At 21.5% G+C, this 25,258-nt stretch overlaps 3 protein-coding genes across 3 annotated transcripts; 2 read left to right on the top strand and 1 right to left on the bottom strand. All coding sequences in view use genetic code 6, as the record gives it.

Annotated features, from left to right (window-relative positions):
• Positions 1–521: 521 nt before the first annotated feature.
• Positions 522–4,715, top strand: TTHERM_00028850 (transmembrane protein, putative; the record flags this gene model as incomplete). The annotated part of the gene is made up of 2 exons (XM_971788.2): positions 522–1,020; positions 1,450–4,715. 2 exons carry the CDS (start codon positions 522–524, stop codon positions 4,713–4,715), a joined length of 3,765 nt encoding a protein of 1,254 aa, XP_976881.2.
• A 761-nt stretch (positions 4,716–5,476) lies between these two features.
• On the top strand, positions 5,477–8,078 carry TTHERM_000028849 (hypothetical protein; the record flags this gene model as incomplete). The annotated part of the gene is made up of 18 exons (XM_012797095.1): positions 5,477–5,565; positions 5,616–5,696; positions 5,750–5,845; positions 5,893–5,982; positions 6,041–6,133; positions 6,189–6,278; positions 6,334–6,423; positions 6,475–6,564; positions 6,623–6,727; positions 6,774–6,863; positions 6,925–7,113; positions 7,158–7,256; positions 7,307–7,396; positions 7,449–7,538; positions 7,591–7,671; positions 7,712–7,801; positions 7,853–7,945; positions 8,006–8,078. 18 exons carry the CDS (start codon positions 5,477–5,479, stop codon positions 8,076–8,078), a joined length of 1,719 nt encoding a protein of 572 aa, XP_012652549.1.
• A 353-nt stretch (positions 8,079–8,431) lies between these two features.
• Positions 8,432–23,484, bottom strand: TTHERM_00028820 (AAA domain, dynein subfamily protein; the record flags this gene model as incomplete). Its single annotated transcript, XM_971785.2, has 11 exons — positions 8,432–9,805; positions 9,864–11,079; positions 11,143–11,471; positions 12,305–14,177; positions 14,249–14,622; positions 14,684–15,091; positions 15,150–15,335; positions 15,382–15,519; positions 15,570–17,159; positions 17,216–18,447; positions 18,531–23,484. 11 exons carry the CDS (start codon positions 23,482–23,484, stop codon positions 8,432–8,434), a joined length of 13,674 nt encoding a protein of 4,557 aa, XP_976878.2.
• Between the last annotated feature and the right edge of the window lie 1,774 nt (positions 23,485–25,258).

The following is a 25,258-nucleotide window of genomic DNA, read 5'->3' as shown; positions in this document are numbered from 1 at the left end:
ATTGAAACAAATAATCAATATATTCAAAAATGCTAATGAATTTTCAATTATATTATTTAGTAACTTAATATTTTAGAAATCAAGCAATGTTATTTGGTTTTTGTAGAGTTTGGAAAATTCAATAAATTTGTTTGATAGATTATTCATCCTCAAAAAGTGATTTTTATCAGTGAAAAATTTATTAAATAAAAGTCTAATGCGAAACAATAAATATAATCGATTCATTCATGCAATAAAAACTAATATTTTTTAGTGAATATCCAATAAGATGCTAATTTCAATGATTGAGTGAATGAGAAGGTATATGATAAAAAGATGATTATAAACGACTTAAATTCTTTCTCAAGGGAAAACTTAGACAGAAAAACAAGCAAACAAAAAAATTAATAATTGAATTAATAAATAATTTAGAATAGCAAAGTAAATATTAAGGATATTAAAGAACTGTAATATCCTTGTTTTTTTTTGTAATTTATTTGATTTTTAAATAATTAAAAGGCAATCATAGATAGATCTAGTAAATGTATGAAAAAATAAAACGAATCAAAGAAATTTTTAACAAAGAAGGAGGTTAATAAGAAATAGAAGTTACTGGAAAGGGCATTTTCTATAAACCGGAAAAGGAAGTTAATAAATACACATTACATTTTAGGAATGTCAAAATAGAAAAAGAGTATTTTTAGCTTAATAGGATACATTACATTTACTAAGCAAATATAACATTAGCTATGCATATGATTATTGTATCGTCTGATTTAATTACATTTATTACATCTTATTCTTTTCAAAGCGAGCAAAAAAGCATAATCGTAATGGTCATTCTCATCTTAATGGATCTTTTCTTTATAATACTAATAAACTTGAAAAAGCGGTATATTAATTGGATTTACTTTACTTTTCAGATATTTTATATTACGATTACTGCCTATGAAATATATGATCAAACGTTAGATAATTTAGAAAAGGAGACAAATAACCCCTTTCTCAGAGGATTTACAGTTTCCAATTTTATCATACTAGGTAAGTATTTACTTCTTCATTGTTTTTTTAAACTTTTTGTAGTCTTTATCTCCTTTGATAAATTCCTCTCTTTAAAAGTTTTATTCTACCTGAAAATAAGTCTTTAAAATAAATTCGGGTGGATTAATGAATGGTATTAATAATTCTTAAAATTGTTATCGTAATTTCAATTATCCTCATTAAAAAATAGTTTCTATAATCTTAAAAGAGCAAAAGACTTAAATTATTTTAAGTTAAATAAATATCATTTTAGTTAGAGATCAAATTACTTGTTACAGTTTAAATTTTTAAGTTTTTAATATTTAATAGAACTAACTACATCTAATATAACTAAATTATTATAATCATTTATATAATCGTTTTATTCAAATTTATTTTGTATTTTTTTAAATCTAGCTCATTTTCTTATTTTATTATATTTTAAAATAGGTATTCAAGGATCAAATTTAATTTTAAAGTCTATTAGTTTCTCATACTCCATAATTATTTTCTTTCTCTCAGTCTACTTGAAATAATAAATTTAATACAGTATTTTAATCAGATTTCTTTTGGCTATTATTCTGTATATTTATACAGTTTATTCTAATGATAAGTTTTACAGATTCTCATTTCTCACTTAAAAATAAATTGATCAGTATAATAAAATGATGAATAACTAAGCTCCATACTGCTTAATGTCAGCTAGGTTCAACTAAAAGCTTGATAAAATAGAATTGATAGAGTGCAATACAAGGGCAACCGAAGAGTTTTAAATTAAAGCTGAAAGCGATTTTGAAAATTTCATCAGCTAGATTTTTATCAGGAAAAAAAATAAGCCGAATTTCATGGTTTCTAATAATCAAATTGAGGAACAGAGTAATTATCAAAATTCTTTGAAGGGACAAATAAAATCAATGATTTAAAAAGAAATTTATAAATAAAAGTAGGACAAAGCAGAAATGAAAAAATTTTAAAAGTAAATGAGCACTAAGAGTAAAAAATAAAAAAGCAGATAACAACAAAAATAAAAAAATGATAAAGATATTAATGAAATAGCTGATGAAATGAAGCTTGACTCAAACACCTACGGAATAGAAAAAAATTATGATTCCAGTGTTAAAAAACTAAAGTTGTTTCACTTCGATAAAGAATTAAATTAAGAAAATATCCTTAAGGCCAAGCTAAGTTTGTTTAAATGGCATTAATATTATGTTATAATTACGATTGAAAAGAAAAAGCATCATAACTAACCAGAATAAAAAAGTAAAGCGCACACTATACATTCAGTAACTATGAAGGAAAAAAGTAATTCTCTTTCTGGAAATTACAATAATCAGAATATATTATAAAAGTAATATTAATTCCATAATACTAAAATAAATAACCAACCTGTTTCAGCTCTACTTCCTCCCACTACATAAATGGGAAGCTTTAATAATATTTCTACTAGCAATAATCTATATACTATTACTAACGGGTTAATAAATTAGCAGTCCTTTAATTAAAACACAAATATGAGTGTAAATGTGCCAAATATACCTATAATTAAGCTACTTTAGCACTCAGAAAATACAAATAACTATAATTCATCACTTTAAACGTCTACTGCGACTCCTGTTATTTTAAATTAATTAAGCTGTTTTAATAGTAATAATATTTCAAATCTAAACAACGATCCTTTGAGAAAAGACTGGCTAATTGAAGTATTTCAAGAAACCATCAAGGTTATTCTTCAAAAGCTGGAATAATTTAAACAAAAATTTGATACAAAGAAATTCGCTTAGCTCAATATTGATCCATCATCATATTTTCGGAGCTTTGCTTCAGAAATATAGCTATAAAATGCCAATCTCTTGAAGCTAATGAAAATCAGAAGCCAAAAATAACAAATGGTGATTAAAAAAATCCAACTTTCTGAATTAAGCGCTGCAATAAAATAGCATTTCGAGCCTTTGTTTAGAGAAAGTTAGATTAAATTATTCATAGATTAAGAAAAAGAAGATTACATATCCACAGATTAGAATTTTCTTTAGTAAATTCTAGTAAATATCATCACGTACTGCTATAAACTATTATAGTAATAATCTTATAACTCTTTACAAAGTAAATAGTAATCATAGTATGTAGCTATAAAATACAATAAAATCCATCAAAATTAAACTATAAAAATTCAAATACAAATGCCTTTTGTATAAAATCATAAATTAGATTTAATTTAATTTTAAGACATATCTCTGGAAGGAATGAAATAAGATAAAATAAACCATAAACAACTGTTCTTAGATCTCAAACTATCTAACTAATTATTGGCTATCCTAAATAAATAAAAAATCTAACAATTAAACAATGAATAAATTAAACGACACTAGATCGAAAGTAATTTTATGACATAAAACTTATCTCCAAAAGAACATCAAGATATTACTCCAAAAATGTTTCAAATCGACATCAACGAAAGGCATAACAGCATAAAAGGTTCTGAATATACTTTTTAGTAATTAAACAACACTTAATAATCATTCTAAAACCCTATAATGTCTCCAGTAAATAGTTTTTAAAAAGGTGGAAACACAATACTTAGCCCAATATTAAGTAGTCATCACTCATTTTACAACACTCCATCAGCCTCAATGATCGGAAATACTAGCTATAATACTTCGCCTAAAAAATATAACTTACAAGAAAAGAAAATATTTAATGAAGGCGGACTTGACGTAGATTTAAATTTAAGTAACTATCCTCTCAATAACTATTCCAATCAGAATCAAAGTTCAATAAATGAAATCAGGAAAAACTCGATAGAAAGCAGAAATTAATTCAACTAGGGATCTAACATTACTCCTTCTAATTCCTAGCCTTTTTAGCATTTTAGGAGTAAAAGTAAAAACTTTTATGCAAAATTCAAGTCAAACCCAAATGAGCAAAACAATTTATAACACTTAAAAAAGAATAATCCAGAAAATGAAGAATAATAAATAACAAACGATAGAAATATTGATGGCTTAAAGTTTTAAAAAAATAATCAACAGTTTGAGAAAAAGCATGAGAATAATTAAACTTTAGACGAAAAATAGTAAAATAGCAATCCTAATATGCAAAGCTTTATATAAATTCCTAATAAATAATAAAAAACTAGTTTGACAGATATTCAAAATCCCAATTTCAAAGATCAAGAAACTGAATATTTAAAAATTCCTTTTTAATTTTCTGAAAAAACTATAAACTCTGCCCAGTTTAAACCTAAGTAAATCTAAGGTTTAACCATTAAAAGCTCTGATAGTAAAATAAATTATGATACCTAAAAATATCAAAATTTAGAAAAAGATAAAGCCATAATTAATAAAGGCAGTAGCTCTATAGAAAATACTCAAATTGAGGATTTAGAAATGATCAAATTCAAAGTTAATCAAAGGCATATTTTCATATCATTCTAGGTTGTGGACTATTCTAAAAATAATCCATCATAAACTCACAGAAGTCCTTAAAAAATATATTAATAGAGTGAAAATATAGATATCATCAAAGATTATTTTGTTTCAAAATAAAAGGATTATATTCTTTCAAATAAGAATGAATAAAAGTAAGAACTCAACTCTCCAGATAGTTCTGTGGATGATCTCTTCAACTAATTAAATGATTCCAACGATTCAATTAAAAGGTGGGTAGACTAATAGCAAATTCTATCAAAAAATAATCACTTATATGAAGAAATCTGAAAATTTCTTTACAAATATTATGCCAAGCTTAATTTAAAAAATAATATTGCAATAAAAATCTCAATGTCTATAATTAACAACAATAATGTAAAGTAAATTTTTCTAATCCTAATAACTACTTAAATTATATCTATTACTTCTCAAAACATATCTCTATAAATAAATCTTTAATTTTATTCATCAAATCTTCTAATTACCTAAAAAAAAATTAAAATAGTTAACATTATTTAATGTTGAAACTTATTTATATAATTATAATATATATTATTTCATTTTTAATACTGTAAATTCTGTTTAAATAGCATTACTTTTTGTTAAAATAAATTTAGTAAGATTTTAAATAAATTTAATATTTTTTATTGATTTTTAAATTTATTTTAAATTCTTGAAATAAATAAATTTACAATTATTAAATAATTATTTAATAAACAAATTCATAATTATTATTAGGATTGAGAGTATTAATTTTTTTTAGTTTATGAATAGATGCCAATTTATAAGATAGATAGTCAAATAAATTTAAATTTCTAAATAAATCTTCCAAGAAACACTTACATATAGAAGCAAAATATAATTCTTTAAAAAATATTTTTTATAAATATAAAAAAAGAAAATTAATTATTGATTATTAATGAATTTTATTGTTTGAAGTAATTTATAATTTTTAATTTAAATAAATAAATAAAATTTATAAAAGGAAGAGTATAAAAAAAACGAAATAGATTTAAATTAGATATCTTAAGGACTGAATTGAAAAATTTATGACAGAAATAATAAAAAGTTACTAAAAATCAGAGTTTTAATAACAAATTAATTACCTGTCTTAAATAAGACTATCTTTGTAAACAAGGTAAATTTATAGAAATAATTTATATGAAATTAAATATTTATTATTAAAAGTCTAATATTCTTAAACAAATTTGATTTAGAATGTCTTTAACAATTTCTGACTATCAATTAGCAGATTACTTGCCTGAATTTGTAAATTTATTTCTAATTTTGGAAGATTTATCTCTCATCTGTTTTAAAACTAGGAAATTCTAATATTAATTTGAGATCTGTAAAATAAATAAATATTTAGCTCCATTTAAATTACTTCCTGATGTAGATAATCTTAAATTATATTTAGAGTAAGTAAAAATAAAAAATTGTTTGTCATAAATTTTTTATATCTTAGATTAGCTTCAATAAATCCAGAATCTATTCTATTTGCATTAGATAACCTCACTTAAAAAGATAAAATAAAAATTATTAATTTTAAGTTTCAGTAAATTTTAATACATAAAAATCATCCATTAAAAAAAATATATTTTTAAATTAATTAGGCTAATTTAAATCAATAAATTTACTCAATATGATTTTTTTTATAATCATTTTAGCTAATTTTAAAAGCTCTCTTGTGTTTCAATATATCTAAAGTAAATTTATATTATCTAATATATTTTAAATTTTAATTATTCTTTTAAAATATAGATTAATTGATCTCAATAATGATTTCTTAAGTAATTTTTTATGTATGTTGTAAGAATGCCCAGAATTACAAGATCTGTCAATAAAGATGAAGTAAATTACTAAAATTAATTCCAAACTTAACTTGATTATCTATCTAATTTATAAGATAAAATGGAGTGAAAACTGGAGCAGATAATTTTTTTTAGATTGCTCGGAAAAGAAATGAGAAACTTAAAAATTTAAAGATAATTTTAAAGTAAATATAATATTTTAAAATAATTTTAATTCAAATATTAAATAAAATAAGGTCGCTGGATCTACCATAAAACTTTTTTAAAGTTTTGTCTGAAAATTTTTAATATTTTCCAAATCTAGTTTAATTTAAGTTGAATCTTGAGTAAAATATATTTATTTATTTTTAATAATAAATATGTAAATTTTAAATTAAATATAAGTCTTAGCTATAGTGTAACATAAATTATGAATGAAAATGACATAAATTTTTTTTCTGATTCTTTAAGCCTTTGCTAAGAATTATAGAATTTAAATATAAAAACTAAGTAAAAAAAAATAGAATAAATTAATTCGTAATTTATTTTTTTAAAGTTACATAGATCTAAATGATTAAGGCCTAACAAATCTTTCAAAATGCTTTTAGAGCTTAAAAAAACTAGAAATAATTAAAATCAATATTAAGTAATTCAACTAATTTAAATTAATTTAACATTTTTTAAATTATAAAATATTCTTAAAAAAGCTCTAATAAAATTAATGGTTAGGGATTGGCTGATTTAGGATTTTAGATTGCAAGAATAAATTAACTTAAATAAATCAAATTTAAAATAAATTTAAATCAAAATTCAGATAAATTTAATATAGATAAAGCATTACAATTATTTTATCAAAATTTAAAGCAGTAAACACAAATTTAAGAGTTATAGCTAGAGTAAATTTTAATATTCTTCTTTCTCATTCAAATTTATTTTTTAGCTTACAAAATATAAGCAGTTAGCCAAATCACATAATTGAATTTGCTAAATCTCTAAGAAATTTTGAGAGTAAATTGATTATTTTAAATATCCGTTTTCAGTAAATAATTTAATTAAACTAAAAATTAATTTTGATTTATTTTTTTTTAGAAACAATAGCATATTAGATAGTTCAATAGAAATAGTAGCATAAGGACTGTAAAATTTAATCAATCTAGAAAAACTATCAATTTATTTAAAGTAAAATTAGCATTTTAATTTATTATGTTTCATTCTAATTCAAAAAAAATAGCTTGAATAATATTTCAGAAAAAGGAGCTATAAAACTAAATAATAGTTTGTCTTGCTGCAGTAAATTAAAATTTCTATCACAGGATTTAAAGTAAAAGTTTAAATTCTAAATTTAAATTTAAATATTTTTAACATGATTTTAGATGGGGATAATAAAATTTTAATTCTAATTTCATTTGTGTGTAAAGTTCATTTTAGCTTTAAGAAATAGATCTAGATATGAGGTATTCTAAATAAAATTATAAATATATTAATTTTTTATAGAAAATTTAGTATAGATACAGATCAGGTTTTTTCTTTCATTAAAAAACTATAAAACTAATAAGAACTAATGAATATTAGTATTAATTTAATGTAAAATTTTAGATTTTAGATGAGTTTAATAATTCTTATTTTACAAAAAAGGAATACTGAAATTAAGCTCAATGATTTCAAACAAATCTTACTTCACTTTTCAAAGTATAATAAATTAAGAAGATTGCATCTTGAATTAAATAAGTTAAAAAAAAATATAATTTACTTATAAAATACTAATCATTAAAAATTATTTTAATATAGGGGATCAAAATTATAAAAAGAAATAAAGAGTTATACAAAAAGAAAATTAATATATTTAGTAACTTTTAAATGAATTAGATATGAAATACAAATAATTTTTATTTCATATTTCTTATTGGTTTAAATAAAATATATATTAATAATACATTCAATAATATTAATATTAAAATTTGATATTTTATAATAATATAAAATAGATTATTTATATTTTATTTTTTAAATTATAATTTTAATATAATTATGGTTAAATATATATTAAAAAAATAAAAAAGGATTTTTTAATAAAGATTAAAAATTATTAAAAATAAAAATTAAATTTTTTATAATAAATGTAATTAATTTCAAAAAAATATATCAAACACTAAAATTCATATCAAAAACATAAAAAATAAAAATATTATTAAAATAGATATTTATTTATTTATCTCACACTGCATCATCATTATTATTGTCGTCATCATCATCATCATCATCATCTGATCCATCATTATTATTTTATGGTACATGTTCATTTATATTATTTAGTTTACCATTAAGCTGCTTTTTTTCCATTTCAAAACCAAATATTTTCATTTGTTAATTATTAATATTTTTAGATATTTCTTATTTTTAAGATTAAAGTTATTTTTATTTTAAATCTAATTATTATTTAAAATCCTTAGAAAGTCTTTCATATAAATTAAAAATATATTTATGTTTAATTTCTAAATCTTCAAATTTAACTTCATCTTCTCCAGGTAGTAATAGAGGATCTAAATATTATTAATCAGGAAAGTAATTAATATATTCAAAAATATTTTATTCTGTGGTATTAGGTTATTATTTCTATGCTATTAAATTTCTTATAATATATCTGCCTAATATTAATTATAAATCTTTATTAGATTTAATTTCGTTTTCATCATTACTATTTTTATTTAATACATCTAAAACTCTTTATTTAAATTTTTTTATAAAATTCTCAAACATATTTTCTGAAAGCTGGTCTTTGTATGTTTTATCTAAATTCTAAACAAGATCATCCATTAATTCAGTTTCTAGTATAACAAGCAAATCAAATAATTCACAAACCTCGAAATATCTTAGGCATTCCTTAAAATATGATTCATCTTCAATAAATCCATTTTTCTCTAGCTCAATATATAAGTTATTTTTTAAAAATGGTTCAATTTTTTGTTAGGGCATTTTTTTCATAAGATCATGAAGTAAGAAAAGCTATTCCCTAATTTCAAATTTCTATTCTTGCTATAGGCATTGCTTTAAGAATTTTTCTTTCGTTTTAGGATTTAGTCTTTTAATTTTTTATACATCAATACCTTATAAAATATTATTACTATATATGATTCCTAAATTTTTTGTATCTTTTTTTATTTCAAAGTAGTTTGAATCTTAGAATTCCTTAATTAAACTCTTATTTAAAAGCTAATCAAAAATATAATAATTTTTTAATAATTTTGTATTCATATTTTTATTTTGTTAGCCTATTTCCAACTGTAAATTCTCAAAATAAATTAAATTTTATGTGTTAAAGTTTTGTGAAATTGTAATCATATCATCGTCATATAACTCAAAAATTTCTTTAGGTTATGTTTTCAAGTTTTTAATCTCATTTAAAACATTATTTTAAAGTGATGTTATTTCTGTAATAAAAAAATGAAGTTAATCGCCTCCACTTGCTTATGTTTCATTTTCCTTTTTAATTATTAAAAAATTTCCTAAAGGTACTTAATCTGCCGTTTCGAGCTTTTGTGTTGGTTAAACTTTACATCCAATTTACATTTAAGGATAAAATTCACATAGCTTTTTTAAAATTAAAAATGTTAAGTAAAAATAAAAATAATAAAATTGTATGTAAAACCTTATTCCAGCACTCCTTAACATTTTCATCATAGTACTTCAGTAAATATGGTTTATTTTCAACAATTTTCTATAAAGTGTATGATTCTGAGATTTTCTCAGTCAATTTTTTAGAATAAAATTAATGTATTTTTTTGTAAAAGTATATCAATGGATAAATATATTTAATTTTAGAAATATTATCTTTATTCTAGATAATAAATCTATATTTGTAATCTCTTTTAAGATACTGGCCTTCTAACTCATTAAATTAAGGTATTTAATAATACTATAGAGTATTATAAAATAAAACTGTTTTGACTTTATCTCTTATTAAAGATTAAAACAATTGATATTTTTATTCTTATTCGAAATGAGCTTTTGAATGTTTATCAAATTCTTCTAATATCTATTTGATTTAAGATGGGAAATTTTTACAAAATAAACTAAATTCCTATTCAAATTAGTTTCTATTATTCAAAATAGTAAAATCATTTTATTTTATATTCAATAACTATTAAAGAAGCTAAACAGCTATGACCAGTAATTATTCATCAGTTAATTTTAAAAATTCTTTTATTATTTTCCACTAGTTGGTCATTTTTTCAATGTAATTCTTTTCATCCTACTAGTTTTTATTTGAGGATATAAACATTAAGCAATAAATAACCAAATTTCCAAATCTAAAAGCCAAAGGATCTATTTATCTTGGAGCAAAATATTTATCTTCAATAAACTCGTGAATAAATCCTATCTATTCTTAAATATTTTATTATTAATATTCTTAATTAATATTAATATGATTAGCACCTCCAATATTTTTATTGCAGCTATTACACTTTACTGTAACCATATTCTTGCCACAATTACCTACTGCATAAACAAAACCACAGGTGCATTAATAGACCTTTGTTTTATCTTTAACAGAATCTAACACATTTTTTATTTCAATAGCTTAAATTTATTGTTTAGTCAAGCTATTGAAAGGAATGTAAATTTTTTATATAAATTAACTTGATTATGGACCAATGAATTATCTAAATTAATTTATTTAGTCGTTTTGATCCATCACAGTTGAAGCTAAATAAATAATAAATTTAACTAGACTAGATTAATTTTTTAGATTTTGAGTTTTATTGTAAATCTAAATTTATTATTCATTAAAGAGACTATCTCTGATTTCCTATTTCATCATTTTTAATGTTGCAAGTACTAAAAAGTTTTATTTATTTTACTCCCTATTTTTTAATAATAAAAAATTTTTTATTAACAAATAGTTTTATTTATTTTTTTAATTTTACAATTCATCTAGCTTTTTTATATAATTTTCTTTGCACCATGGAAATTCATAAGGATCAAAACTATTTGACTAAAGCACTTTTTTAAAGCCGTCAATAAATAGGAACTGAGGTCTCTTTTATACCTCATTGCTCTATATTTTCTTTAAGAAACTTGAATCTTCATTGAATATAAGCTTCAGTAAATATAATTGTAAATATTATTTATCTATTTAATTAATATTATTGTTATCACCTAACGATACCAAAAATAAACTAATTTCATTTTAATTGAAGTTTTTATTTTCAAATGTATCATTTTCATAGCCTTCTTTTAAAATTTTTGAAATTTCCTATTTAAATAGTAAATTAAAAAAACGAAAATAATATTTAAAAATATTTACCGGCGCAATTAACCTAAAATAAATAGAACTAAATGTAAATTATACAGTTGTATAAGGTAATTTTTCTTGATTCTTAAAATTAGTTATTATATGATTCGGATTTAATTAATAAATTTGATCATTCTTTTAGAAGACAATTTCACCTATTCTAATTAGTAATTAACTAAACTTATCTTCAGAATTCACTGCTTTTTATTTTAGTATTTCATCTAGAATTCGCAAGTAGTTATTCTTAAATAGCAATTTACTAAAGCCTTCCGCTAATAAAGTATTAAATATTTTAAGAAAATTTTAATCTATTTCTTCTTTTATCTATTTTAAGAAGTATGAGATTATCAAATTAATGTCAACCAATCTTTATTCATCGAACTACTTCATATCAAAATATTCTATAATTTGAATTATTAGATGTTTAAAACATAAATCTATTTCAACTTTGTTCTTATTAAGAATGCCATAAGTTGCAATAAATATATAACTATAAAAAGACTCTTTTTAGTAGAAATATTATAATTAAGTAGCTATTTATTCACTTTTCATCTCCTTAAAAATAATTAGTAAATCCTTTTTTTAAATATATTTTTATTTATTTAATATTATATATTTATAGATAATTAATTAAATATTTTATATGATTTTGTGTGTATATATGTATGTTTGCATGTATGTATGAATATACTTAATTAGCAAAAATTAAAACTGCAAAAGTTAATAGAGTTTATAATTTATTTTTTTTACCTGCTATCATGAATTTTAACAATTTAATAAAATAAATTATTTACCTTTATATTTATCAGATTTCCGTAAGACTTATAACATTAGCTTATGATTTAAAATCTCTAAGCAGATTTCTGTAAAGGAAATATTCTAATGAAATGCTCAATTTATTAGATTTGTACATTTTGCATTTTTTATAGTACAAGATAATAATACTCTGAAACATTCTCTAATATGTCTTTTTTGTTTACAAAAACCTCTTTATCTACTAAAAATTATGCCAAGTCAGTAGTTTTTTGGGGACAATTAAAAATATAAATTAGATCTAATATTTCGGTGAGAATCTTTTCATTATTCCAAAAAAGTTCATGAATATTGTAGTATTCTTTAAAGAATTTCTTTTAATTCAACTATTTTAGTAATTTATCACAAAATATCGCATAATATTAAATTTTATTATTATTAATATCTAGTTTAATATCTCTGTAAAATAAATAATCTTCTATATAGTCATTTAAATTATCAAAATTCAAGATATCTTTAAAAATCTTAACTTCTTCAGAAAAATGATTTTAATATACCTAATTTGTATCGTTAGATTCATAAATTTTTTTTGTTTATTCTATTTTATTGTAAATAATATTTGAGAATATAAATTTAAGTTCGATGTATGGAATACGTTTAATTTCTGAGCCATCTGATATTTAAATAGTTTAATTTATGTATTTTTAAAATATACCCATGTATAGATTTTGCTTTTGATGAGGTAATTTCTAAATTTTGTGGAAGTTTGTCAGTAAGTTTTAATCTTCATATTTAGAAAATATTATTAATAAAACACTCTCAACTTTATTTTTCAAGTAGTTAATCATTTACTTTTCATAATTTAAACCTTTAATCAAGTCGAATTTATATGACCATACATCATCTTAATCGCTGTTCTGTTTCAAATATTAAACAAAATAGTCATAAAAATGGTTATAAACAAAAGAATTCTATCCCTAAAAATGTTTCTCTAATATCTCTCTTATACTCTCGTAATATTAATAAAATTATTCTTTATCTGGCTCAAACCTAAAAGTCATTCTTTAAATTAATTTGGAACAAAAACCATGCATTTAAGTAAAATAGCTAAATATTTTCTTATTTTCTAAGATTTATCTTTCGTTTTTGCCATGAATATTTCTATAATTTAAAATCTAATTAATTTCTTAAATTTCAGAGGACTTTTATAAAGATGACTGCGTATAAGCATAAGGCAACAAGTTATCGATTTGATATTACTCCCATTCTAAGCAAAAAGGTAATCTATAATGCTAACTGTTTGAATATTAAATTATGATGATTATGCTTTTTTGCTTGATATTCTAATACTTTTATCTGCATTCATTTATAAAAGATCTAACATAATAAATATTTTAAGGATTTTCTTCTAAACAAGATATTTTAATTATCATTAAATTATAATTTCCTTAGTAGTAATCTTCTGTTTGTTATTAAAATACAAATTTTTGTTTTATTAAACTTAAGTCAATAAGTAAAGTTTCAAAGCCAATTTCTTTTAGTAATACTTTATAATTGCTATAAAGATAAGAATTTGTATAAATTATTGAATGAAAGTCTTTCTTTTATTTATTTTTTTCAAATTTGATGAACTCAATCAAGTTATCTAAATATATTTTTTAATTCCAAGCATTAAAGTAGTCTATGGTATCTTTGTTTCTCAGTCTAATAATATCATATTTTTTTGATAAATTACCAATCAAATCTTTACATTTCTCTAATAAATAATCTTTTTGATAAAATTCCTCTACTAAATTATATTGTGATTCCTCAAGTTTTTTGCACTCAGCTTAGATCATACCAAAAATATAAGATTTTTTTATAAAACTCAAAAAGTTTTTATCCTTCTAAAATGGCTATTTGATAATTTTGAACCTATTTTTTTAAATGATAAAAAAGTTAAAATAATAAGAAATTATTTATTTATTGATTAATATAAAATTTACTCATTCATTATATTATCAATAATGGCTTTTTATTATTTTTAGAATATCAGTTTTTCAGAGAAAACATGCTTCTCAAATCTATTTAAAAGTGCAAGATCCATTTTCATATATTAATCTTTTGTGACAATCATTATAAAGAGATAATTCTATGGGACTTCAATTCTAGTCTAAATTTATTTATAATTTAATCTAAATTTTTATTTATCCCCAATTCTAGAAAAATTCATAGTAAAGAAATCATAGTAAACAGCATAGATGTAATCTTAATTAACAGAAATGATACTGTAATTTTATTCTATGCTTGCATTGATAGAGCTTATTTCTCTTGTTTTATCTTCATAATAATCTTTTTTGAAATGACTACCAGCTTTAACCTTTTATAACATCAATAATATTTTAATAAGTTGGTATAATAATGCAAAAATATTATATCACCTGTGACTAAAGTTTATTTTTCTCTAACTACAACTTTGCAAATTAAATTCCTTAATCTGTGTTATCAGTTATTAGCATTGGGAATCTTGAGTGATAAACAAAATCTTCACATATTGGTTTAAAGCACTCCTCAATTATTTCTAGAGTATTTACTTATTAAATATCATCTTTATATTTCTAAAAAATTTTTTTAAATTCTTCTATTATTAGGTTTGTGTTTTAATCGTAACCGCTAAAATTTTTAATCATAGCCCTGTAAAGTAAGTTGACTAGATCTTTTTCTTCTTAGAAAATTGATGGATTTTTATTAAACATAGAAACACAATATTTGATTGTAAAATAGAAATCTCTTGAATTGTGAATGTAATTCTTTAACTTGCCATGAAAATTGAAATAAATTTGGCAAAACTTTTTATAAAAAAAATAATATTTTTTAAGTTCATTTTCTTTTAAAAAATAAAGATACTTCTTTTAAAACAGTTTTCAAGCTAGTGTTTGAACAAACTAACTAATTTACAAATTCTTTCAGATCTTCAAGGTTATTCTTGTTTCTTTATAAATGTAAACATCTATTTTATTTAGCATAATCTAAGCTATAATTTGAACTTGCTATGAAACTCACATCCCCTTCATCAAGAAGCTCATGCAAAACCTAAATCATTTAACAATTTAATAAAATTTTATTTTTCAATATTTACTTTATTTGGGTTATTTTCGCTCAATTCAGCTTAACCAGCTTCATCAAAGAATACAACTGGTAAGATTCCTTCTGTCTTGACTTGCTTAGCTTACTAAAATGCTTATCTAATTTCCTCAGATTATGTTTAAAGATTTCCCTTATAAAAAATTTAATTAAACAAAAAGTAAATTTATTTATTTATTTTACTTAAATGTAGAACTCTTTGATAGATGGAAATCCTTATAAAAATTATGAAGAGGAGGAAATTCCTTTAAAAGAATTTATAACCAATGTAAAACTTAATGTTTTTGATGTTCCAGGTTCTCCTGTAATAAAAAGAGGAGTTTTAGTTAATATGCATAAAGCTATACAAAAACAATTTTCTTTTAAAGCCCTATTTTTTGAAATTAGTTTTGAATCAATTTTTAATTGATTAATAAAGAAATCCAATTCTTCGTTTATAGTTTTATCAAAAAATAGAGGATTGTTGATTTTGTTAAAAAATTCATATTTGCTTTGAATATACTAAATCACTTTTTGGTATTCTTCTCTCTATTTTTGTGAATTTAGCCTTATCTAATAGCAGAGGTAGAGAGCAAGTATACAAGATTTTTATTTTTGTGTTTGAGTATTAGTATCTCCCCTTTTCAAAAAGTAAACTTTCATAAAATACTCAATGAATTTTATTGTTCTGCTTATATCTCTTAAGCTAGCACTTCTAGAAGTACCCTATTGACAGCGAATATATTGCTAAGATGCCATTATTAATTATTATATACAACTAAGTTCTTCTTCAGAGAAAATGTTTACTGTATTATCAAAGTTTTTCTTCATATTAACATCTAATTAATTTGATTAGCTGGTGTACTTACTTCTAAAGTTGATTTTTTTGAGCATTTAATAAATATTTTTCTCTTCCACTTTTTCTTCTAATTAACCATAATTTACCACAAAAGGTAGCATACTTTCTGGCAAAGGGTAAACATGATATGTAAGATTAGCTTTTTTAGTTTTTTCCAATTAAATCCTTGTTAAATACCCTGCTTCAAAACCATTTTGATTCTTTTTTAATACGTACTCATAAGGATTGCAAGCAGCAATACAAACAAGATTTTGGTTATTTTTAAATATTTTTTTACCATTAACAGATTTATCAAAAAAAATCTCCTTGAGTAGTCCATAAATATTTTGGTTAGTGTTTATTTCATCAAAAAATATGACTACTTTTGAATTATCGTGATACTTCTTTTTAATGTCTTTCATAAATTTAATTATTTAATCTACAGTAGTTCCAGCAGATAATCTCAGTACTTCGAAACTAAACCCCATAATTTCAGTTAAAATTTAAATATTTACAGTTTTTCCTATTCCAGTCTCTCCCATAATTACTAAAGGCACGCCTGAGTATATTTTGAATGCTATTTATATTAATTTGCAAGTATTATCTTTTGTAAAAGCTCTTTCTTATAAAATTCTGCTTAATTCAGGTTTTTGTTGTTAAGATTTCTCATCTATAAATTTACTAGGATTTCTAGAACATATATAAACAAGTGTTCTGAGAAGAGTATATTCATCTTCCGTTTATCCGATATGTGGAATTCTTAGTTAAAGCTCTTCATCAATATTTATCTTAATATTAGATATTCTGTTAACCTATGATATAAAAGTTCTCATCAATTATTCTAATTTAAGTATTATTTAATCTTCTCTGTCATCTTTAAATATCGCAGCTATTATACTACCATTAATGAAGAATATTAAGTTCTTTATAGCTTGATCATACTAGAGTATGGTATTCTTTTTATTAAATTATTCAATAAATAATATAAAATAGAAACAATAAATAAATATACCATCTATTGTATTCTCTCTTCATCGTCTGAAAGCTTCAGATTTTCAATTTCAATTTAAGAAGCAACTTTATTATTATCTTTATGATCACTGGTTTATGCTTTAATCAAATATTTCATCTCACTTTATTGTAAACTAGGTGAAGTAAAATACTTTTAAGAAGAGGTATTTTTGAAGCAACTAAATAGTCTATTCAAGCAAGTTAACAAAGAAGTTGATGAATCACGATTCTACTAATTTTATTTTTAAATATTCTAATGTGTACTGATTGTATTTGTACCTTCAGTCTGGTATTACTTATAATTCCAATTATATTTTGAAGTTTTTGGTTAAATATTTATTTCATTGCTAATTTTTTCGTATAATTCTTTCATGTAAGTTTCATAGTAATTTTTTGAATTTTAACTTTAATTTTAATTTGATGAATTAAGAAATGTATTTTTAAGGGATTATTCTAAGAAAATATTAATGATGTTATACCTTAATTATTTTATATTTTCTATTTATTCTGGAGAGGCATTATTCATTAATTCTTTTATTTAATAGCTCGTATAATTTGGATCTTACTCCATTTCTTTTATTTGAGTAACAAATTATTATTTGAACATTACTATATGCTAATAAGTTAAATTCTATTTTATTTTATATTCTTCCATGTATTTATTAAAGAAAAGCTATATTAATTAAATCGCTTCGGTATCTGTAAATATTTTTTTATTTTCAACTTTTTAATTTGGGAAAGCCTCAAATCTTACAAAGTCTTTATCCATCAAATATTACGCCCCTTATTTTAAACCATTTAAATATCTGAGCATTGTTTAATCATCTGATGTGAATTAGTTTGAAACAGACAATTATGATAAATTGAAATAAATTGTATTAGATTAAATTGATTATATGTGAGTTAGTATATTAGCATATTTTATTCCATAATAATTCGATTATTCAACATAAAAATGAGACTAAGATGAAAAGTTGAAAAATTTATTCTAGTTGAATGAGATGCACTTCAACACCAAAATTTGAAATAATAGTAAACTTATTTTATCCTATTAATCATATATTATTTCAATATGTATTCCATGAATTTACTGTTAATTTTATATTTATTTTCTCTTACTTCTCAAAATCTTAAGGAGATTATCGATATTTTAGAATTAATGAGCTGGAATATTTATAAGGAGTTAATTTGTTAATTCGATTTATTTTTATATCTGAAATGTTTTACCAACACCTATTATATAGTTAATATTTTTAATTTTATTAAGTAATTAAATTTTAAATGATAATAAAAAAGTTAAATTTTTATCTATTTACCTGCTTAATGTGATTTAAACAAATGGATATTTTAATTTTAATATTATGGAGTCTTTCGTTTATATTCTTCAGTAAGAGGTATCCTGATGCAATCCTCTGTAGTTTCATCATCTTAATCATTAGAGTATTCATTATTTTGATTAAATAAATACAAAATAATTAATTTATTTTTAGTTTAAAACTATTTATCTTCTGTATTCATATATTTATCTATTTGTTCTGTTGCAAATTTTTAAACTTGATATTTTAACTTCTTAAAATCAATAATAAAAAAGTGTCTCGATTCATTTTCCATCTCAAAGTATATGACTCTGTTTAGAAATGCTTCTATATCCATCTCAGTTGTCTGCTAGTTTGCGAAGAAAAATTATAATTTATCGGGTTATTTGTTTTTATCTCCAAAGAAGAGAAGTAGTTATTTACACAAATCGCCATAACTTTCACACTAAATCTTGCTAGCCTCTAGCTTATCGTATTAATTCTTTCGAAAAGTTTTATCTGAAATTTTTAATACTTTTTTTTCTTATTAAAATTATTTATTTAAATACTAACCTAATAAGGAAATTTTTTCATTAATGGTATTTAATCTAATTTAATCTTTATTTTTAAGAAGTTCTTTAGCTAAGCTTTCTGTATTCATGTGATAAAAGGTAATCATTTCTTCAACATTAAATTATAACATAGAATTAGACTACCCAAATTATTGGTGTTTTATTTTTATACTGTTTTTAATTGTATCTGAACTATTTTAGTTGGCATTAACATTTAATAGTTTCTAAAAATATCTTAATATATCAGGATAACACTATGGAATTATTAATTTCAAGAATGGATATTATTTTTAAGCTTCTTCAATTACTAATTTCCATTCTTATATTTAATTCTCTTTCTCTTCAACTATATTTTCTATATTTTTAATGACTGATTCTATATTACTTTACTTATCGTCTATTAATATATCTATTTCTTTTATAAATCCATCAAGATATCCATACTAAATATATTTCTCTAAAATCTAAATCAAGTTTTTTTAGATTAGAGTATAAATTTCTTCCAATCTTTTTCTGTTTTCTTTAAACTGTTCTTTTTCTGTCTCTGATTTATATGCTTCATCTAATTACTATCCACTAATAATATTTAATCTTTATATTATTTAAAATATTTGCTCTTCATTATACTCTTCAGTTTTCTCTTTATTGTTAACTTTTTTTTGTGTTTTGTATGTAACTTTGTAATTTCTTTCATCTCCTTACTATTAATAGCTATAAGCTTAAGATCTATCTTGTTTATTAACTTTTTAGGATTAATTTTTCTCAAGATAAGCATCATTTACATTTATATGAATTAATGCAAATTACATAAACATCTAAAGTACTTTTACAGAATTCTATGCTTGAGATTTTCCTAATTCCATAAATTTTTACTATATATAGTCTTTAAATTTGCTTATATCTTCTATTTTCTATCTGATTTCTTTACATTTTTCATCTTTGTAAAAGAATAGTATAATCTATTGGATGTAAACAAATATGTTACTGTTTAAAGATTTATTAAATTCTTCAAGATATTTTTTAATCTAAATATAATGTTATATTCTATTAGCTAGATCATTGTCATCATCGAATAATAGCTCCTATAAATCAACCTCATTCTTAAAGTTAGAGTGTAAATCCATTACATTGAAAATAGGTGAGATAAATGGAATAATTTAATCTTTTAAAAATTTTCTATCTACTTAACGATTTTCACAATTTTACACTGTCTCATTTATATAAGTATCTAAATATACTTATATTTATTGAGTACCTTCAAAAAATTACTTTTTTGAGAGATCCTAAGAAGAAATAAGTATTTATAAACTTTCTAATTATTTTTAATAATTAGGAGGAAAAACCATTTTTAAATTTTTAGCAGTTTTTTATATTTGAGTTAGCAGCTCATAATCAATAATTTTATGATATCCCTACTAAATAAATTAAATAAAAAAAGTAGAAGAAATTTTTTTTTAAAACTTTTATTCACAAATCATACTTAAGTTTTCATATTCTTAGAATAAAATTTCTTTATTTAGACTAAAATGATCTTTAAAATGTGTATTTAGGAATTAATAACAGTTTCTTGTTTAAACATCTTTATCATTTTTAAATTATTCAATTTCTTCATTTTAAAAATCTTATACTAGATCTGGAAATTCTTGCTCTAGTAAATATCGATATATGCTCTCTAAAAATGGAAGAGCAAAGCTATTTATTTAATTCATAGTCTCATCAATAGTTTAATTTTTTATTGAATAAGTGTTAGAAATTTAGTCAAATAATTTGAGGTCTACTAAATATTAGGAAGTACCAATTAATGAATTATTTTCATCTATAATTTTATTGAATTTTTCTTAAATAGCTTTTACTTCTTAATTTTCGTCTTTGTCTACGCTATCTAATAATTATTTTTAATCATCTATATCAGTAACATTTAGATTTTTCATAAGTTATATAAAACATTTTAATTTACTATACTGATTATAGAAAGTCTCAAATACCTCAAAGCCATTTGTTTTTTTTATACCACAAAATTCGATAAACTTTTTAAATATATCTTTTTTTTCATTTATTTTCTTATAATCTTTCCATGTTGTACCCTATAAATTTTCATTTTTAGAAATTATTTATTTTATTATTGAGAATATCTCCGATTTGTTGAAATCTTTTTTATTTATTAATACTGAAAAAAGTAGCTCAAATACTTTTTATTCTAAAATATATTAAATGTTCCATTCTTCCATCTACTTAATTTATCCCTTTTAAATTAGTTAGTGTGCTTTATCTTACAAAGATTTTATTACTAGATTACTATTCTTTTCAAATACTTTTTGCTTGATACTATCATCACCCATGTTTTTTAAAAATTTACAAAACTCCTAATTATCTTCAATTTTGTATATTTTTTCTAATAAAATTTCATACATTTTCTCTATTAATTTACTTTTTACATCTTATGGTAACTCTAATTCTTTCTATATTGAGCTATCAATTTCTAAAATGTTTTAAATTATGTCTTAGTTTTATATGAAAAAAGTGAATAAACTTTTTTCTTCTTCTACTAGCTACTGTTTGTATTGGCGCTAAAAGTCATATCTACAAACTTCAAATTTGATAGATTACTTAATTTTTTGAGAGTTTTCTAAATTATTCCAATTATTAATAAATATTTTGTACAAGATTTGCTTGAGTTACCCCATTTTTTATTGTTAATCTTAACCCTAATTTATTTACTACATTTAATGCACTATCTTTTTGTTTAAAGTTTCAAAAATTTTATTCATTGTTGATTTTTCATCCAAGTTTAATACTTTAATCCTTGACAAAATTTGTAAAAGCACATCTAAATTATTATTTTAACTATTTAATATAGAGTCAAAGATTTAAATGTCTTCTTATTTTATATCCTCTAAATTTATTTCTAATAATTTTTCATTAAATTTTAATTATTTTAAAAAATAATCAGATTCAATATGCAATTTTTCAAATATCTATTTTTTGCTCCTCAATAATTTTTAAGTTTCAATCAAATCTTTGTTATTAAAATACTTTATAACTACTGAATAAACTGTCTTTTTTACATTTTCGTATGCCTTTATATCAAATTTTTATGTTTTTTCAAATAAGAAATTAATTAAGGAAATGTTTTATTCTAAATATTAGAGAGCGTTTTCATTTTTTATTTAAAAAGTTTATCCAATGAACAACTCGCGATAATCTTCAGTAGTCATTCCACTATCATCCATGTATTCTTAATTAAATATTTCATTCAAATTGGGTTCGAATTCTGTTTTAATCTTTGACATAAAAATAGCTTTAGCGCATATATTTAAATTAAATGTGTTTTTTATCTTATAATAGTCTTTAGACTGTTCAAAAGTGGCATCATTTAAAAAAACTTCTTCAATAAGTTTCTTGATAGCATGCCAGTCTTTACAGTTATTTAATTAATCAGAAGCTTAAGATATTCTTTTCCTATCACTTTCATCTTTATATAGATTTATGAAGATATCATAAATTTTAATTCTTGGAGTAATTATAGATAGTTCTTTATTAACAGACTACGCAAACAGGAAGATCAAAAATGTTTTTAGGTCAAACTCTTGATTGGCATCTTTAAATCCAAATGAAATAAGCTAGTTTACAAATTTTCCTCTGTTAAACTTTGTGTCAAATTAATTACAGAATTTTATAAATTTGACAAAACTATCTTTTAAAAGTAACTAAAGAGCAAATTCAGTTAAACACTCACTGTTAATTTACTTATTATAGGCTTTATCATCTTGATTGAGCTTATCTTCCAAAGTACTTGAATCAATAAAGAACACATCAGAATCTTATGGTAAAGTGAATTATAGTTTTTTAGAACCTTAATCATTCTCAAAAATAAGTAAAAACTCATTTTAATTCAACTGTTATATTTCTGAAAGCTACTTTTAAGAATACAGATACAATTTTTGTTCTACATTTTCCTTTTTCCAATTTCGAAGCAGAGGATGATTCGCATCTTCTTAGTAGTGATTTGCTAACTTTAACTCTGTTTTTTTAGTTGAATTTATTAATTGAACTTTAGTACTTTTTAAATTTAAATAAGATTCGTTATTAGGAGTTTGCAAGTATATAGTCATCTTATTTTGATTTTACTAAATATTGCTTTGTAGGTTAATGTTTAAATTGCTATTTAAATTTTTTGATATTTCACTTTCTTTGGATAATCTATTATCTATTTAAGGTTGTTAGATTTAAATAGATTTATTTTAATTGGTTGTTTCAATTCTTGAGTGCTAGTCATTTAAGAGATTTGGATATATCTTAATATCTTTATAATTATTTTCAAGTACTTTCTAATCTTCCACTTATCCAACATCAAGTCCACTTTTTTGAATATTCGATAGTCGTTAATTATTAATGCTAAACATCTGTGTAATATTTTTAATACAACAATATATAAATCTTTATATTATCTGAAGCTTATTTGATTTATAACTAATGCGTTTTTTTTTCTTTCAATATTTCTTTTTTAAAAGCTGCTCTTGCAAATTTATCAATATTATAATAATTAAAAATACCTCCTTTAAGTTGAAAGTATTTATATCATAATTCTATGATAATTCAAAAAAGAGACTTTCCACTTTTATAAAAAAAAAATAGACAAATTTAATATAATAAATTATTATTTTTTTAAAAAAAGAGAAATAGTGAAGACGAATCAAATTTTAAAATATTCATTAAATCACAATAAGTTGAACAAAATTGCTAGTATTGTTAAGTCTTACCATTAATTTATCTAATGTCCTTATCTTATTTTATTTGCTTTTTTGAGAAATTTATTAGCAGAATGGATTAATTATTTTTATTTTAGGCATATTTTTAAAACTTCATTATTTTAAGTTGTTATTAATATTGATGCTCAAAGGTAGATGAAGATTTTCCAGATATTTATTTAAATTTTTGATTTCTAATATTATTGAATGTATTTATCAATTTTTGATGGGTAAAACTCTAATATGCAATTAATGATTTGTATCATCAATCAAGTAAAAAGTAATATTTCAATCAAATAAAAAGGATTATTTAATAATCAAAAAATATCTATTGAATTCTGACCTATATCAATCATTATATCTTAATTAAAAACTCATAATGCGTAGGAAAAGCTTTTTTATGCAAAAAAAGATATTCTTACATTCATATGTTCAAGATATATTTTATTTCTTTCTTCTTATATTCCCTTTATTAATGATAGGTATTCTTCTTAGGGAATAACTTCTTTTTGTGATTAATTATAAAAGAGATGAGCAGGCTGAAATATCTTATAATCTTAGAGTTAATAGTTTTTTTTTATCTTAAGAGACTTTTCTAAGGGGGATAGATACTTAATCCTTTATTTAATACCTGAATTAATATAGTTCTTTCTTTTATTTTCCCAATTAGAACATAATAACATATCCTTCAATCAAATCGATCATTTACTTTGAGACATATTTAATATGGTGAGCTCTATAATTAATGTTTCCCATAAACTATTGATTAAATGATTGAATTCTTAATCTTTTTCTGGAGTTTTTAATTTGATGTTATATCTATTTATCTTTAAGGTAACTAATACGATATATTGCTCAATTATTTTTCTTCGCTAAAAGTTCAGTAATAACCCTAAGTATTTAAAGGGAATATTTTTTTGTGCAAACAAAGATATTTATTTCACCAGTTCATATTGAAAATTTAAAAAGAAATGGTATAATTAGATTTCATTACCAATTAATTTAGGATAAAAATTTACATGGTTATGTAATACAACATGGGAAAAAATTAACCTAAAAATATGTATTTTAATTAAATAAATAAAGATATTTCTATCATAATCTAAATCCAATAGTAAATTTAAATAATAAAAGTATTAATTAAATAATCATTTATTTAAATAAAATAATTATTAGGATTTTATTTTTTTAAAAAATTAATTCTTTTTTCAATATTTATATGATATTTCAATTACCGTCAACCCTTAAATTAAGGGTGAAACTTAATTTTAGTTGCAAAAAGTTTTAAAAAAGTTATTGTAAACTTTAATGACTTTGATATTGCAGATTCTCCTGTAATAAAAATAGGAGCTACAGTGAATATGAATAAAGCAATACATAAACAATTTTCTTTTAAAGTACAGCTTTTTCAAATTAGTTTTGAATCAAT

This window comes from Tetrahymena thermophila (assembly GCF_000189635.1).
Source record: "Tetrahymena thermophila SB210 genomic scaffold scf_8254667, whole genome shotgun sequence".
Lineage (NCBI taxonomy): Eukaryota > Ciliophora > Oligohymenophorea > Hymenostomatida > Tetrahymenidae > Tetrahymena > Tetrahymena thermophila.
Note: the sequence above shows the minus strand (reverse complement) of the source record. Positions and strands in the feature narration are given on the sequence as shown.